Source organism: Parus major, chromosome 1, assembly GCF_001522545.3.
Source record: "Parus major isolate Abel chromosome 1, Parus_major1.1, whole genome shotgun sequence".
NCBI classification, from domain to species: domain Eukaryota; kingdom Metazoa; phylum Chordata; class Aves; order Passeriformes; family Paridae; genus Parus; species Parus major.
Window position 1 is genome coordinate 423023 of NC_031768.1, and position 17168 is coordinate 440190.

At 62.3% G+C, this 17168-nt stretch overlaps 2 protein-coding genes across 5 annotated transcripts in view; both read right to left on the minus strand.

Moving 5' to 3' along the window:
* Positions 1-37: 37 nt before the first annotated feature.
* TPP1 (tripeptidyl peptidase 1) lies at positions 38-5644 on the minus strand. Of its 4 annotated transcripts, none has more exons than XM_033515885.1 (13): positions 5564-5642; positions 5014-5103; positions 4798-4937; positions 4574-4724; positions 4237-4379; positions 3718-3902; positions 3329-3527; positions 1993-2181; positions 1791-1863; positions 1403-1523; positions 1155-1313; positions 948-1085; positions 38-331 (listed from the first exon to the last, which is right to left on the minus strand). In XM_033515885.1, the coding sequence occupies exons 1-13, from the start codon at positions 5572-5574 to the stop codon at positions 191-193; spliced, it is 1740 nt and encodes a 579-aa protein (XP_033371776.1). In that variant the 5' UTR covers positions 5575-5642; the 3' UTR covers positions 38-190. The 4 variants fall into 4 exon arrangements, with proteins under 4 accessions (XP_033371776.1, XP_015470980.1, XP_033371814.1 ...); XM_015615494.3 differs by having other exon boundaries at positions 4237-4358; positions 5564-5641; XM_033515923.1 differs by having other exon boundaries at positions 313-390; positions 5564-5644.
* Positions 5645-8635: 2991 nt separating this feature from the next.
* Positions 8636-17168, minus strand: part of DCHS1 (dachsous cadherin-related 1) — a 40882-nt gene continuing 32349 nt past the window's right edge. Inside the window, exons 15-20 of the mRNA XM_033515443.1 lie at positions 16867-17078; positions 16572-16726; positions 15297-15427; positions 14560-14846; positions 13844-13982; positions 8636-13621 (exon numbers count right to left, since the gene is read on the minus strand). Of these exons, the coding sequence (XP_033371334.1) occupies positions 11007-13621; positions 13844-13982; positions 14560-14846; positions 15297-15427; positions 16572-16726; positions 16867-17078 (3539 nt within the window). The 3' untranslated portion in view covers positions 8636-11006. The remainder of the gene's footprint in view (positions 13622-13843; positions 13983-14559; positions 14847-15296; positions 15428-16571; positions 16727-16866; positions 17079-17168) is intronic.

Below are 17168 nucleotides of genomic sequence, written 5' to 3' on the forward strand. Positions count from 1 at the left end.
CGCCCCCTGGCGGATGCGCGCGCACAAACACAGCAGCTGGGCGGGGCTTCGCGTGTTTATTGGCCCCGCCTCCAGAGCCGCGGCCTTCCGGTGTCCGGCCCCGGTGTCCGGCCCCGGTGTCCGGCCCCGGTGAGCGGCCCCGGTGAGCGGCCCCGGTGAGCGGCCCCGGTGTCCGGCCCCGGTGTCCTGGTCAACGCGGCCCTAGGGCCCGCAGCAGGCGTGGGAAGTTGGGCGTGCCCCAGCCGGTGACCGGATCCCAGGCGGGGGTGGCGCAGAAGCCCTGGCCCTGCACGGTGCCGTCCAGGCAGGACAGGTGGCAGCCCTGGATCACCTGCAGGGACCAGCCTCAGCACGGCACACCCGGGGCCCCCCAAGTCCCGGGACAGCGACCTCCGGGGCACAGGAGCCACTTGGTACAGGGATACCATGGGCACGGGGACCCTGCCCACAGCCCCCTGGAACCAGGGACAGCCACCCCTGGAATCCCTGAGACAGGAATTCCAGGGATGTCCTGGGACACAGAGACCCCCACAATGTTCCCCGTGGCACAGGCTGCCCCTGCCCCCTCAGGACACTGGCAATGTGGGACATCACACTCAGCTGGACCCTGGAACCTCCGCAGTCACTGGACACTGCTGCCCTGGCCACACAAAGGGACCTGCCCCACAAAGCTCACAGGAGTCCATGGGGACCCCCAGGATACCACTCCCATGGGAAGGGCATAGGGACTCTCTCATGCCCCCCAGCAGGACACTGCTGGCCCTGCCCCAGGCACAGCTCTGGGAGCGGGAGCCCCAGGACAGCCCCCTCAGCCCTTGGAGTATGCATGGCCTTCCCAGCCCCATGGACAAGTCCACCCCAGGCCTCAGACCAACACTTCAGAACACCCCAAGTCCCCTCAGCCCCCAGTACAGCCCCATCCAGCCTCCATCCCCTACCCCACTCACATCATAGAACGCATCACCAAGCCCTTGCTTCTGCAGCTGGTAGAGAGCGGGGTTGAGAAAGCCCAGAGGTGCCAGCCCCCGTTGCAGGCGCCGGTCATTGATCAGTGCCACCATGCCTGCCACCACCGGTGTGGATGCCTGCATGGACAGAACCCCTCAGCCCAGGGCCCCCCCATCCCGGAGGGCAGCGGGGGATGAGCTCCTTACCGAGGTCCCCGACACCCAGGGCAGTGGGATGCGGTTTGTCACTACCCAGTAGTTGTCAGAGAGCGCAGCCAGGTCGGGGTATGCACGGCCGCTGCTGTTGTAGTAGGAGCTGGGTGGCAGCTTTGAGGCTGAGTGCAGGAATTGCCTGACAGCAGCGGCCTGGGGATGGCACAGCCCGCGGTCATCCCCAAAGTCCGCAGTCATCCCCTAACCCAAACTCCCAGCCTGGCAGCGCAGGTGTCCCTCACCTGGTACTCAGGCATGGGGAAGATGTTGCTGAAGCCACCCCCACTGATGTAATCCGTCACCTCCTCTGTCACCAGGAAGGGGTTCTTGAAGGACGTGCCACCCACAGTAGTGACATAGGGGCTGGGGAAACAGGGGGACACTGCAGCTGGGCACACAGCTGCCAGGGCCTCAGCAGCTACCAACAGCCCCTTCTGCCACCATATAACCTTGCCCCACAAACCGAACAAACCCCCAAGAGCTGCACAGACTGCAGCTCTGGGGTCTGGAAGCATGGTGGTGAGGACCCTCAGGTGACCCTCCAGGGGCTCCAATGCCAGCAGGGACAGGGCTGGCAGTGCCCTGCAGGTCTGTGTTGACCTCTCACACCCAGCTCCTGCCCTCACTCACCTGGAGGCCGGGAAGCTGGGCCGGAACGTGTGGTTCCCACTGTGCACCCGCCGACACCCAGCACCGTCATCACCTGCCAACACAGACAGGTGACAGGTGACCACTGCACACCAACAGATGGCATGTGACCATGGCATCCCAGCCACCCCTCCCACAGCCCCCCTTGGTGCTCAGGCTCTGCCTTGCCAGGCCTTGGCTGTACCTGAGGCAAACAGGATGGTGAGGCCGCGGGCCGCCGCCTTCATGAACTCAGTGTTGACGCGCTCCATGTAGGCAAGGGACAGGCTGTCCTCGTCGTCCCCATAGCTCACTGAGTGCACCCAGGGCAGTGCTGACATGTTGCTGAGCAGCAGCAGCCAGGCCAGAAAGGGCTCCTGGCTCTCGTGGCGCCCTGCAAGGACATTGGGGAAGGGACACGAAGGATAGCTCCTCCAACACCAGGGACAGGGAACAGCACGAGGAGTCCTGTCTCATCAGACCCAGCACCTTCCTATGCAGTACAGCCCCAGGGGCTCCTTCCTGTGAGCCATAGAGTCACAGCACATCCAGCCCGGAGCTCCATGAGCTCATCTCACGGCTCCTTACATTGCACCAATCTTCAGCTCAGCCCACGGGGTTGGCAAGAGGGTCATCCTTACCCCAGGACAGGGAGCTACACTCACACCCCTCTCCAAGACTCTGCTCCAGGGCTGCAGCCATGTGGGCACCAGTGGGGCCTCAGCTCCTCCTCTGGCAACAGGTCCCAGCAGAGCGGTGGATGTGCCACCTCCACACATTCCACCTGCACCTGCCCAGGTCCCTCCCTGCCCTCCAGCCCTCTCCACTGGGAGGGGAGCAGAGCCCCAGCCACCCCCACTCACTCTTGGTTGCCCATGTCACTTCCCACATCAGTAACTGTGTGGGGGCGAAGGGAAGGGCAGTGCTGGGCTGCTGTCACTGACACCATCAGGGACAGGGCCACTGTCCCTGGGGCACTCACCTGCTCAGCCAGTTCCCAATCTGGGACAGACAGTGCCCCAAGCACTGTGTTCACATTTGTGCAGGCTGTTTAGCAATTTGTTTTCCCGAATTCCCTCACTCTCCCTCATCTGCTCCACTGGGAGACTCGTGGGTGGGAGCTCAGCTCCAGCAAGGCTGGAAAACCCCATGGGAGGAGGGCTGTGCCCTCCTTCATGGGAGCTGAGCAGGACAGCTGCTCCACATGGTGCCAGCAATGAAATCCCTGCTTCAGGATACTCTGGACATCGAAGATTCACACGGTTCAAAGCCACAACACAAACCAGGAGCAATGGCCCTAGGAGCTGGGAATTGGATGCCAGCTCTGACTTGGGGAGCGCACAGAGTGCACTCCTACAGCAGTTAGGAAAGCACCTGGGGCTGTACTACAGCCAGCTGTCTGCACAGTCCTGCAAGCCCTCCCCTCACTCCTCCAAGCAATCCCCTCCCCTCACACCTCCAAGTGCTCCCTTCCCTGCTCCAGGCACTCTCCTCGCCCCTCCAAGCACTCCCCCCTCCCCCCTGGGACTCTTCCCCAGTACCTGCATTGCTGAAGACCCAGGTGGAGATGTTGGCACCTGTGCTCATGATGTACTCCACGTCCAGGCTGGCCTCCAGCCCGGCTTTGCCATGGCCCTGGTGCCCCACCACCCGGTCCACCTGCGTGCGGTGGGCAAAGCTACTGCCAAAGAGCTGCATGAACTCTGCCAGGTCAGCTTGGTGGAAGTACTGCTCAAGAAACTGTGGAACACAGAGGAACACGTTGTCTTCTCTTGAAAAAATAACAGAACAGTTGATGCTGACCTAGAAAATTGTCCAGCACAGGTACACCAGGTACTCCCAGCAGCCGAGGGACACCCAGCTGTTCCAAGATTCCCTGCACAGCACCAATCCCTAGGACTGCCATGGCACACAGGCCTCCAGTTGTTACCTGTGCACAGGCCTGGCTGTTGTTGGACAGGAGTCCCACGTCCCCCCCTGTCATGTTGTATCTCTGGCGCAAGATGGCCGGTGTCACACCCAGGTGGAACGATGCTCTTGCCAACTGTGGGTCCTTCCTGGCCCTGGCTCCGCTGACTGCCTTGTGCTCCTTGGGGAACCGGTGCATCCCACCCACTGCAGCAGAGCCCAGTGGGATGGGAGAAGCCATCAGGGCGCAGAGCCCCGGGAAGGCAGGACACAGCCCTCGGGCTCTCCATCACCAGCCCCATGTCTACATGGGCAGGCCGATAGCAGGGCTTGAAGGAGCCCAGCCCTGCAGCCCCGGCCCAGAGGAAGAGTCTCCTCAGCCTTCCCACAGCTGAGCCATGGCCTCAGCTTGGCACCCTTGCACTTTTCATGGGATTGTCACTGGATCCCATGTAACAGGGATCTGCAGGAGGGAGGTTTGTCCCCCCAGAAGCAGCTGCACCTGAGCTCCGCAGCCTCACCTCCCCCGGGTGGGACGTACCGAAGTCCAGGTGCTCTGCGAGTTCTGCAGGGACCGTGTAGGGCAGCGGGGACCGCACCAGGCTGCGCTGGCCCTGCACGTACCGGTGAAACTCGGCCCCGGGGAGCAGGCGCTCGGCCATACTGCAAACACAGGGACAGCCACTGTGGGGTGGCACAGGACTAGCACAAAGGGACAACCATCGAAGGACAGGATAGGGCCAGGAATGAGGGACAGCCACTATGGAGTGGGACTGGACTAGGACACGAGAACAGCCAGCACAGGATGGGACAGTTAGTGAGACACAGGGACAGCCACCACAGGGTCACCAGAGCCAGTTCCAGCTCTTAGGGCTCACCTTGCAGGCAGGTAACACTCCAGAAAGTCAAGGGTGATGACACTCTGGCAGTCCTCTACACCATGGCCTTGCAGCCATTTCAGAACTGTCATCAGTGTGGATGGGGAAGGCTGGACCAAGTCCCTCAGCTGCTCCAGGGACAGGTACTGCCCTGGGAGGCACAGAGGGGTTAGATCCCCTCCTAGGCCCCGGGGGTCACAGGGCCTCAGGGATGTGGCTGTTACCGTATTGCGGGGACTGAGGGTCTGAGACAGCCTCGACGAGGCGGGCAAGGTGGGCAGTGCCACGCTGCCGCAGGGCGAAGGTCAGCTGCAGCGGGTGTCCAGGATCCACACGGCCAGCATGGGCCCAGCCAGGAGGAACGCTGCAGGGTGGGCGGTGAGCGGGGCCAGCACCGGCACCCCAGCCTGGCCCGGCCCGGCCCACGGCCCCGGACCTACCGGAAAGGCTGGTCCCGCTCCAGCGCCAGCCCCAGGGCGCAGCTCCAGGCGGCCGCACACAGCGCCAGCACGGCGGGGATCCCCCAACACCTGCAACGGGCTCAGGGGAGCGCAGGCACAGCAGTGGGGAACCGGGGCTGAGCGGGGACGGAGCCACGGGTCCCCGTCCCCAGGGAGCCCCGCCGGATTCCGCCGAGCCCCCGTGACCCGTCTGACAACCCCCCAGCCCGGGTCTGGGCAGCCCCGCCGGAGATCCCCGAGTCCCACCACCGGGGAGCCCGTCCGGCCCTGTCACTGGGGAGCCGCACCCGCCCCGCGAGCCCTCATCACCGGGGAACCGCGCCTGACCCTCCGGTCCCCGCTCCCCCACCACCAGGGAGTCTTGTCGGACACCCCGAGTCCCCGTCACCCGGGAGTCCCGTCGCACCCCCGCGGTCCCCATGGCTCCTGCGTCCGGAAAGCACCCCCGCCCCGTTACCTCCCCCCACCGGGGAGTGCCCCCGTGTCCCTGTGCCCCCGGGGCCGGGCCGCCCCGCTCCGTGCCCATTACCCCCGCGCCATGCCGCCGTGGTCACGTGTGCGAGCGCGTGACTCCCGCCACGTGGGGCACCAAAACAGCGGTCACGTGAGCGCCAGCCACGGGGTGGGCGGGGCCGAGCGGGACAGGGCGGGGCCGAGCGGGGCCGGGCAGGACAGGGCGGGACGGGACGGGACGGGACGGGACAGGGCGGGGCTGGACAGGGCGGGTCCGGGCGGGGCGGGGCGGGGCAGGGCCGGGCGGGGCGGGGCGAGCGGCGGGACCTGGCGGGGCGGGGCCGGGCGGGGCCGGGCGGGGCGAGCGGCGGGAGCGGCTCCAGCGGGGAGGCCCCGCTTACCGGCGGTCCGAAGGGGCGGTTCAGACACGGCAGTGCCCGCCCCCGCCCCCTGTTCCCGCCCCTCTCCCGGGCGTTTCCCGGCGCGGTGCGGACCTGTTCCCGGAGGGACGGCTTGGGATTCGGCCGAGGGTCCGTGTCGGGCTCCCGGGCTGAGGGGGAGCCAGGACTCCGTGCAGGGCTGGTCGTCCCAGACTGCTGGGGGCGGGAGGCAGTGGCCGTTGTAAGGCTGGGGGTCCTGGTCCGGTCTCGGGCCGGGCGGGCCGGGGGATTAGGGGTCCCATATAGGAGGGGCTGCTGGCAGTGGTGCAGAAGTTACACAGAAGACAACCATTAATGAACATCAACTCCAGGCATCACCCCTCGCATAGGAAATCAAATACTAAGAACTGTGCAACTTGGCACCAATGAACATCGAACCAATGAATTTCTGTATGTTTTGAATCTAACTTTGTATATAAAGTATGTGAAAAATCTAGTAAAATTCATATGTCATGGAATGACTTTCTCTGCACAACTCAGGACATGTGTGGATGAAATGATTTCTGTTGCACATCCTGACCAGAACAAAATCGTGGCCAGAATAAAGTAATGCCTCGATTCTCTAACACTACAAATGTTGTTGGAGAGGGTTTTTTTTGTTTTTCCTGCAGTTTCGGTGACAAGCCCAGTCATACGGCACATTCCACGGCTCCAGCAGTTCCCAGCTGTTTTTCTACTTCTGCAGAGCAGGGTCCAGGCCAGGAAGAGACAGGCAATAGGAAAACCACCTGCCTGGCCCTGGCTACTGCATCCCCCGCACTGGAGCCATGCCAGAGGTGTCTGTTCCTGCTCCCCCTGCTCCAGCCCAACCAGCTGCCCTGGCCTGGCAGCCCTGGCCTCCTTCCAGCCACAGACAGAGGGGGTAAACGAGCCCCCCTGGCCATAGCCAGGGGCTGGGGTGCTGTCAGGGCAGCGTGCCCCATGTCCATTTGGGGATGGACTCTTTAAGTGGATGGGATTTGCATGGGACGATGTCCTGGATCCGTCTGGATGGCCGGGATTAAGGTGGCCGGACGGGGCTAATCACATTAAGAAGCATCTGCTGCTGGTCTGGTGCCTGGGAGGTCAGGGAGCCTCGGTGTCTCCGGGCTGGAGCCCCGCTCACCTGGGCACGCTGGTGTGCTGTTCCTGCAGACGAGGTGAAGCAAGGCCCTGCTGTGGGCAGTTGGATTTTCCCGAGGCCAGGAACACCAGAGGAAGACTGTGGCACTGAGGGCAGCTGGCAGGTCCCAGCATGCTCACTGTGCCCCAGCAGGGAGCTGGAAGGAGTTAGGGAAAGAAGGAGCAGAGGGGACCCCAGGAACACCATCAGGGAGTAGGGTGGCCCTTTCTCCCCCTCTGCCCCAGCTGTGCTGGCTTATCCTCACACCTGCAGTGCCAGGAGCCCTGTCGGAGCAGGGGGACGGGAGCTGCTCCCCTGGTCCCGGAGCGCTGCCAGCAGGGTTAGGCAAGCCTCGGGGGGCTGTGCAGAATAGGCTGGGGCTGTGCAGGACTGGCTACGGGCTGTTTGGACTCTGAGAGCTGAGCACAGGGAGTAAACAGGTTGGTTTGGGGAGTAACAAAAAACAGTAAAGCAGGGAAGGCAGGATGGAAGTGGCTGATCAGATGTAGGTGGCTGATGGTCACTGCATGGGTCTGGCCACATCCAACACCTGACAGCTGCACAGCCACTCCTGGTTCTCAAACGCTGTAACTTTCCCAGGGTTGGTGGGGGGTCCTGTTTGGTGAGAGGGGTATGTGTGGCATCAGGTCACAGTGTTTGGAGATCAGTCAAGAGCTCTGTGTGTGTGTGTGTGAGTGAGTGTATGTGTGTGTGTGTGTGTGTGCGTGTGTGTGTGTGTGTCTGTATCTGTGTCTGTGTGTGTGTATCTGTCTGTGTGTGTCTGTGTGTGTGTGTATCTGTCTGTGTGTGTCTGTGTGTGTCTGTCTCTGTGTGTGTCTGTGTGTCTGTGTGTGTGTCTCTGTGTGTGTGTGTGTGTTTGTGTGTCTGTCTGTGTGTGTGTGTGTCTGTGTGTGTGTGTGTGTCTCTGTGTGTGTGTGTGTGTCTCTGTGTGTGTGTGTGTGTCTCTGTGTGTCTGTGTGTGTGTGTGTCTGTGTGTGTGTGTCTGTATCTGTGTCTGTGTGTCTGTGTGTGTGTTTGTCACCAAACATGGATAAGCAGAGCCAAAGCTACTGGGCAGACTGGTGGGATCGCTGGAGCACTGGGATCCCCCAGTGCATGTCTGTGTATGCTGGTGGCTGTGATGAGGCCATGGCTTGGGGAACTTGTATGTCCAGGTGTCCTCAGTGGGGATCCTGGGAATGTGAGGTCTGCTGGGCGTGTCTGGGGGTGTCTGCTGCAGCTCTGGGTCCCTGCACAGTCCCACCCACAGCCCTCACCAGAGCGAGGGCAGCACGATGGCATGGGGTCGCTTGTGGCATGTGGGACCAGCTGTGTGCACATGTGGAGACATCTTCCACGGCTGTGTTGGCACTTATGCCTGTATGGAATCATAGCCTTGCTGCTGACCATGCCCAGGGCCATGGTCCTGCTGCAGCTTCTCATGGAAAGGACTTGGCAGGATGCAGCCATGGATGCGGGTGCCGGAGCCTGGCCAGGCCCACGTGAGCCCTCCGTGGTGCAGGTCCTGTACCCCCCCAGTCCCTGTCAGTCCCATGGGAACATGGTGCCAGCCTGGCATGAGCCCATGGCAGCAGGGATGGGGCTGTGTCTGTACAAATGTGTGGTTTATTAAGGCATTTTTTGAGACGTTGGCACTTGGGTTCAGGCTGCAGCCGGTGGCCCCTGTGTGGCCACGGGCAGCGCTGGTACATGCAGCTCCACGAGACACAATACAAAAAGTACAAACGAGTAAAAACAGGAATTCTAGTACAATGTGTAAAAATAAATAACTGGGGGCTCAGCGACCCCAGCCCAAAGCAGGGTGCATGTGTCTGACCCTTCCTGTGGTGTGCAGGGTGACCCATCTGCGTCCCCATCCCAAATGTGCAGTGGAGCTGGCCTGTGTGGGCAGCCCGGGCAGCACAGGCCCAGGGGGCATGTGGCAACCCAGCATGGGACTGGGGGGCACTGGGTAGCCCTAGAGTGCTCCCACAGAGCTGGGGGACACAGGGCACCCCCAGAGTGGCCCCTCGGGGCCTGGGGAGAAAAAGCTGTCCCCACAGTCCTTGTAAGCAGGACAGAGAGGGGATGGAGGTGCCCACCCCAAGAGCCTCTGTGGGTTGTCCCTGTGTCAAGGCAGAGCTGTCTCCCTCTCCCAGGGCACCTCAGGCCCCTGTGGGTGCCTGGCAGAGTGGGCATGGCCCTGTGCCCCCTTGATGCCTCTGTCACTGCTGCAGATCCCTGTCCCCTGTCAGTGCCCTGTGCTCAGACCAGCACCTGGGACCCAATGGCATGTGCCAGGACCCCTTGGCACAAGGGGGTGAGGGGCTGACTGTGACAGATGGAGCTGCAGCCACAGATGGTTCTTCATGGGAAACGGGGGGAATGGGCAGAAGTGATGCATTTATCTGCTGTGACACCTTTGGGGCTGGGGAAAGTGTGATGGGAAGGAGCTTTCCCCCAGCTCTGCTCAGGCATGGGGTGTCCTCCTGACCTCCAAACACACTCATGACCAGACTGGGCATTCAGGGCTGCTGTGGGGCACCCCATGCTGTTCCAGCCTTTGCTCTGCACCCATGACCATGTGGGAATCACAGCCTCTGGGAGCACCAGGATTACAGTAGCAGAACCCGAGGCCAAACTCCCAGGGTCTGCGATGCATGGCTGCTCCCTGTGAGCAGCCACGGGCTCAGGAAGAGCTCAGGTGGGGGCTAAGTGTGGTGGGAGTGTGCCTGTGTGACTGGCTGTGCACAGTGCTGGAGGAGATGGGGACCGGCCCCATTGCAGAGGGCTAACAACATGCATAATGGGGGTGCAGAGCAGCCCCACACAGGGGGCTGGGGCCAGGGGCACGGGATTCTGGCACCTTGACCATCTTCTGGAGGTGGCCCAGAAGGTCCTGGGGAGCAGTCATGTGGCAGGGCCCCAGGGACAGCCCAACGCCCTGTGTCCCCGTTGTGGTAGTAAGAGAAAATGCTGGGCAATGTGGCTTTCTGGGGTACCACCTCCCTTCTGGGGTACCTGTGCCCTTGCAGCTGCAGGCTGCCTGCTGGGCCTGAGGTGGGTGTGGGTCACAGCAGCCATCACCACTCTTGCTGAGGCTGGGCTGTCCCTGTCAGCTGTCACACAGCTCTGCCAGCCCCACTGTGCCGCCCGTGCCTGGGCACTGTCCCTGCCTGGGACCCCTGCCCAGAGGGGTATCTGGTCCCAGGAACAAGGTTCCCATGCTGAGCTTGGCAGGCACTTTCCTCCCAGGACCACAGGAACCATCCTGAAGCTCTGGGCAGGAGATTCCCTGGATATGTCACCTGCAGCAGTGGGTAGTGAAAGGGCTGGAGAGACCTCAAAGGCTCTCCTGTCCCCCCCCAGGCACGGACAGGCAGCAAGACGTGGGCATTGCTGCCTCCTGCTGCAGCCAGCTGGGTGAGCATCCCCGCCCAGGGGACAGGTTCATTCCCCACATCTGTGCCCTGGGGCATCGCACCCTGCCCTGGGACATCACCCCCAGCCATGGGGCATCGTCCCCCTGCCCTGGGAGCTCCTGGGGTCCCTAGGGAAAGCTCAGAACCCTCCTGCACCCGGGCTGCTGCATGGCCCCTGGAGCTGGGTAGGGCAGGGTCTGGGCCTGCAGCCCCTGGCCCAGCACCCCTCAGCTCCCAGCCACTCCCAGAGCACCAAGTACCGTGAAGCACCATCCTGCCCAGTGCCAATCTGAGCAACCGCAAGCAGCACAGGGACCATCACCCCAGGGTGCCAGCACTGGGGTCAGCAGTCCATAGGGCACCAGCCAGCACAGCATCTGCCAGACTGTGGGGAGGGACAGGAGCCACAGACCCCAAGGGCACCCGCAGTCCCTGGGGGCCCAGGCCAGGCACAGTGCTGGGAGCAGGAGGAGCATCCATTTTAGCAGCCCTGGGCTGGGCCCTGCTCCGGCCCCATGGCTGTGGGATGGGGCAGAGGAGTCCAGGGGCCCAGCTCTAAATCCTGAGCTCGGCCTCCTCAGGGGGCTCCAGTGAGTGCTCAGCACTGATGGTGGAGGTGGATGGCCCCTGTGAGATGCCGAAGGGCGAGACCACAGGGGAGCGGGTGGCCAGCGGGGACAGTGATGGGGAGAAGCTGGGCGACATGGCGGAGGACGAAATGGAACCCTCGTGGCTGATGGGCGAGCGGCGCAGGGAGGAGGGGTGCGGGAAGGTCCTGCCTGGTGGTGGCTTGGGGGGCACAGACTTGGCACCTGGATGGGCCACCGAGGTGATGAGGGGCGGGGGGTCAATGCGGGGCTTGGGCTCTGCCTTGGGCTTGGCTGGGAAGGGCTTGCGCAGGGAGCTCTCATCCTTGAGGCGGGCAATCTCCGTGAAGACACTGGCCAGTGGCTGGAACTGGGGACACCAGTTCAGCAGGTAATCCCAGTTGTAGCTGCCGCGGAGCTCCTCATCGCTGGCCACGATGGCGGTGAGCGAGCCCTCCACGGAGGGCTTGCCGTCCTCTGGGAAGGCGTAGTCCTGCGGCTGAGAGGAGACACTGAGGCCGCAGCGGACGCCCAGGAAGGCGCTGCCCCCCCCATCCTCACGGTACAGCTGCAGGGATGGCCCCGGCAGCAGCAGCCCAGAGCCCTTCTTGCTCTTGAACCACTGGGCGCTCTCCAATGCAGCTGGCTCACAGGAGATGTCGGAGAGCTGGTCAGCATCCTGCTGGATGCCAGAGTCAGGGCCACGGGCAGCGATGTGCTCCTGCATGGAGGCTGTGATGCTGGCCACGCGTGGGTACTCATTGATCATCCGTATCTCATCATCCTCAGCAGCTTCAGCAGAGCCACGGCCGCTGGAATGCGAGGGGTCCAGTGAGCCACCCCGAGTGTAGGGCCCCGCCGGCTCGGTCCCATACCCTGGCAGTGCCTGGTGGTAGATGTGCTCAGCCCCGGGCAGCGCTGGCTCCTCACGGCCCAGCTTCTGCAAGGACCCACTCTGTGCACGGGCCAGTGCCCCCTCCCCCTCTGCCTTCTTGTGGCCCTGACGCTGCCGGGAACGTACCAGTGCCAGCACGATGGCCACGGCAGCCAGCACCACCACGACGCCCAGCGAGGCGGCCACAGCCACCAGCAGTAGGTTGAGGTCGGGTGCCAGGCCAAAGGAGGTGTGCGTGACGTCAATGGTGACCTGTGCAGAGGCCACACGGGAAGCAGGCAGGGGGCTGCGTGCCTGCACCTCCAGGCTTATCTCCCGTGGCTCCCTCTTGGCACGCCCAGCCCCAGCTTGGGGCTGGCTGTCCACACGCAGGTAGATGGAGCCTGTGGTCTGGTTAATGGCAAAGTATGGTGAGGGCTTTGCCAGGGTGTACAATACGACACCGTCTGCCCCCTCATCCTCGTCCGTGGCCAGCACCCGCCCAATGGTCTGCCCTTTGCGTGCACCCTCAGGCACCTCGAAGTTGAAGGAGGGGCTTAGGAAGATGGGATCATACTCATCTTCCCCTGTCACCAGCACCTGCACAGTCACAGTGGCCGAGGCATTGCCAGCATCAGTGGCCTGAACCAGGAGCTGGAAGGCTTTGGCTCGCTCATAGTCAAAGGTGAGGCGGGAGCGCAGCTCCCCAGAGCTCCCATTGACAGCAAAGGCGTCCCGGCCGTCCCCCGTGGTGGGGTCCCCCACTGCCTGCTCCAGCACCACGTACCGCAGCTCCCCAAAGGCGCCGGTGTCGGCATCGACAGCACGCAGCGTGGTGACCAGCGTGCCGGGGGGCAAGTTCTCCCGGATGCTGGCGCTCAGCACCTCCACTGGGAAGTACGGCTTATTGTCGTTGATGTCCTTCACCTCAATGGCCACGGGGACCAGGGCAAAGTGCCCACCTGGTGTGTCCGTGGCCCGCACCACCAGCGTGTGCAGCGCCTGGGCCTCCCGATCCAGTGGGTGCACCAGGCTCAGAGCCCCCGTGCTCTCATGAAGCTGGAACAGCCCCTGCTGGTCACCTGAGCTGATGGTGTAGTGAACGCGGCCCCGTGGCCCTGAGTCGGCATCGTGGGCTGCCACGCGCAGCAGCTCAGTGCCAGGCAGCGTGGCCTCGCTCACCGCTGCACGATACTCGGCCCGGGTGAACACGGGCGGGTTGTCATTGACGTCCTGCACACTGATGAGCACGGGCACGGTGGCACTGCGCTGTGGCAGGCCCCGGTCTGACGCTGCCACGGTCAAGTTGTACACCGGGATGGCCTCAAAGTCCAGGGACTCCACAAGCACCAGGGCTCCCTGCGTGCGGAGCTGTCCCCCGGCCCAGGCCACCCGGCTCTCCACCTGGAAGGCGTTGCCGCTGTTCCCGCTGACGATGGTGTAGTCAAAGCCAGCATTCTCCCGGGACAGGTCAGCGTCACCCGCCTCCAGGGTTAGCACAGTGGTGCCTGGGCGCAGGTCCTCGGGAACACTGGCATTGTAGCATGGCTCCTGGAAGCGGGGGCTGTGATCGTTAACATCCAGAACCTGGAGTTGCACTGTGGCCCAGGATGAGAGGCTGGGAGAGCCATGGTCACGCGCCTCCACCACCAGATCCAGGGTGGGCTGGCTGGCATTGAACTCCACCTGCCGGGTGGTGAAGATGGTCCCTGTGGAGCACAAAGCCAGGGTCAGCATGGGAACCGGTGGGAGCTGGGAAGGGTATCAGCTGGAGGAGCATTCAGTGGTCACCCCGCTGTGTCTGCCTCACCAGCCACACCAGAAAGCGACCTCGTGAGGGTTTGAGTAGTGCCAGCACGGGGGAACTCCCCTCCACAGGCACCCTTAGATTGACCCGTGAGAGAGGCACACAGAGCACCAAGCCCACGCACCATTGCTGGGGTCGATGGCAACATCGGGGCTGGGCACCGCCAGGTGGAAGGTGATGTCCCCATTGCTCCCTGAGTCGGGGTCAGTTGCACTCACAGTGAGGATGACACTGCCAGCAGGTGTGTGCTCTGGCAGCAGCACCTGGAAGAGGAAACCCCAGTCAACATCTGGTTCCCCCCTGCCCAGAGCCCTCAGCATTGCTGGGAGGTGGGGTCTGGGGCTGGTCAGGCAGCCAGAGCCAAGGTCATCCAATCTCTCACTGGCCAGGGAAACCACAGGCAAGGGGCCTGTGCTCCTAGACCCTTCAAGTATTCCTGGGGCTCACCAGCCCCTTGCCTGGGCTCCAGCGCTGCTGCACGCACTGCCCAAGCCAGCCTTCAACAGGGACCTGCTCAGGTCTTGCCATGAACATTTGTCTGGGCTGTGGCCCATTTCCCAACACCTCTGGCCTCCCCACTGTGCTCATCCATTTCTGCTAGACCCTCTGCATCCAGCTGTGCCCCTTGCAGGAGCTGGTCCCAGGGCCACCTCCCTGGTTTCAACTCCTTCTATGCCAGTGACAGCTTGAGGGATGCCAGGATGTAGATGTGGGTAGGAAAGCGGGACCAGAAGGGGCTCAGACCCATCCTCTGCTTTGTAAGGGCAGGTGGGCCAGGTGGGAGCTGCACAGGGTTTGTGTGGGATGGCTCCTGCTGGCTGGCACACGTGGTGCATGTACCTGATAGAAAACCTGGGTAAAGGTGGGCACATTGTCGTTCACATCCTCCACAAGGACGGTGAGGTTGGCCTCAGTCTCATGGCGTGTGTCAGAGGCACGCAGGGTGAGGGTGTAGCGGCTGCGCTGTTCATGGTCCAGTGGCCCTGTCAGGGCAATGTGGCCACCATAGCGCAGCACCCCGAAGGTGTCTGCCTCGTCTCCCTCCAGCAGCAGCGTGTAGGAGAGCGAAGGGCCCGAGTCCACATCGTTGCCAGTCAGCTGGGCTATCTGGGTGCCCAGCAGTGTGTCTGTGGGGAGCAGACATGTGAGTGAGCAGACCCATCCCTGCCCAACATACCTGGCTCGCCTGGTGGGAAACCAGTTCAACCCAGAGAAAGAGGGGAACATGCCATGGGAGAGGGAGATGCTGGGGGGAAGACAAAGGCCTTGGGGGCTTGGCAGGGCAGGTGGAGGCTGGCATGGGCACAGGGTATAGTGGCTGAGGACTGTGGGCAGGCAAGGCAGGTGTCTGCAGCCAGTCTCAGATATGGGGCAGGGGCCAGGGCTGAGATGGTAATTCAGGTTGCTCTGTCAGGACAGCAGCAACATAAAGGGTCATGCTGGAGAGCTTGGGGGGCTTCAGCAGGTCAGTGTGATCCAGTCCCTGACAGTGACTGGCCTGGCCTCCCTGGGGGCTCCTCCCCACCCCACAATGCCCATCGTATCCCAGCTCTGGCCCTCAGCACTACAGCACTCACTCTCAGGGACACGGATCTCCCAGGGGACCGGGATGGTAGGGCTATTGTCATTGATGTCCATCACCACCACAGTCAGCGTGGCCGAGCCCATGAGCGGTGGTGTTCCTCGGTCCATCGCTGTCACCACCAAGCTGTGGGCAGGCATGAGGGTCAGATGTGTGCCTACACATGAGGGAGCACCTCACCTGTGTACAGTTCCTGGGACGCACACTGCACACCTGCACTGGACCTGGGACATGAACTGCAGGTGTGCACGGGGCTGGAACGTGTGCATGTGCTGGGGAAACTACACAGCAGCTCAGAGTCTGGGGTGATGGATCTGTGTGGCGTATTCTCTGGAGATATTTAAGAAAAGACTGGATGTGGCACTCAGTGCTCTAGCCTAGTAGAAAAGATGGTGATCAGTCACAGAGTGGACTCAATAATCTCAGATGCCTTTTCCAACCTCAATGATTTGTGATTTGGAGAGCATGTGTGGGGCAGTGGGTGTGGTACACAGTACACGGTAGGGCAGGGCAGCAGGATTTTGCACACCTAAGGCATGTGTTGAAGTCTGGAAGGTGTGTGGGTGTGGGCAGAGCACCTTGCGGGGTGCTGGGAGGTATCTGGGGCTCTGGCTGCTGGGGAACACTTGGAACCTCTCTGGAATGGCAAACATGTGTGGATGGAAGGAATACCCAGACTCCCTGCACTGGGGAAGAGGGCAGAGGAACCCACAGACGTGGGGCACATGTGGAGGGGGAGAACACAAACTGGGGGACCTCACCTGAGCAAAGTGTGTGGGAAAGGACAGGGGGAGTGCTCGCCAGCATTTCACATACATGTGGCTAGAGCAGATGGACACATCCAGAGTGTGTACACATGGTGAGGGGCCCAGAGGGCCTGTCTGGATGTAAGGGGACATCTGGGGGAGCTCAGGCTAGTGCAGGGGTCTGGAGCAATGTGGCAGGAATCAGGCAAGGATCCTTTGCTTGGAGGAGGAAGAAACTGAGCAGATGCAGTGTGGATTAAGGAGGCAGGAAGGGGAATGGATGAACCTAGGGCTCTCTCACAATCTCCTCAGCTCTGTAGAGACCTGGCTGAGCTGTGTGTAGGCTCTTCTTGGCCATCTGGCTCCTGTGTCCTTCACTCCCACTGACCCTCAGCTGTGCTGCTTGATAGAGCCATTTCACAGCCAGGCTGGGACAGCTCTGGGGGCACCAAGAACGTGCCCCAGAGAACAATGCTCCACAACTCTGTCCCTGTCCTGGCATCCCCTAGCCAGGCTGCACTCACCGGGTCTGGGACCAGATCTCTCTGTCCAGGATGGCAGCAGTGGTAATGGTGCCAGTCTGAGGGTCAATGTGGTACAAGCCTGGCATTGGCAGGGACTGGTTGATAGCGTAAGTCACTTGCCCGTTCACTCCCTGGTCCAGGTCATCTGCCAGCACCTGCAAAGCCACATGAGATTCAGCTGTGGAGCCCCTGAGGCAGGACTTGTGTGCTGGTGCCACCCCAGGAGCATGCAGCCCCCACCCCATAACTCCAGCCAGGCCAGGGCTCAGGCGTCCCTGTTTGTGCCCCACCACACCTGTATGACAGGCGAGTCATAGCTCTGTGACTCCCAGATGAACGCCACGTAGTTCTGCAGCTGGAAGCGGGGCAGGTTGTCATTCACATCCTGGAGGTTGAGGTTTATGGCCATAAAGCCAAAGGAAGCCGCAGTCTCTGCCTGGATCACCAGGCGCAGCCGGGGGCTGGCCTCAAAGTCCAGGCTACTGGAGTCCTGCACTGAGATGGCACCTGGGAAGGAGAACGGCGGGAAGGGGGAGTGATGTACCATCCATCCATCCATCCATCCATCATCCATCATCCATCCATTCATCATCCATC

Coding starts and splice junctions, on each gene's coding strand:
- TPP1 (XM_033515885.1), bottom strand. Junction 3,528..3,717: donor ACAGCCAGGCCTGTGCACAG/GTAACAACTGGA, acceptor TGTGTTCCACAG/TTTCTTGAGCAGTACTTCCA. Junction 1,314..1,402: donor TCCCCATGCCTGAGTACCAG/GTGAGGGACACC, acceptor TGCCATCCCCAG/GCCGCTGCTGTCAGGCAATT.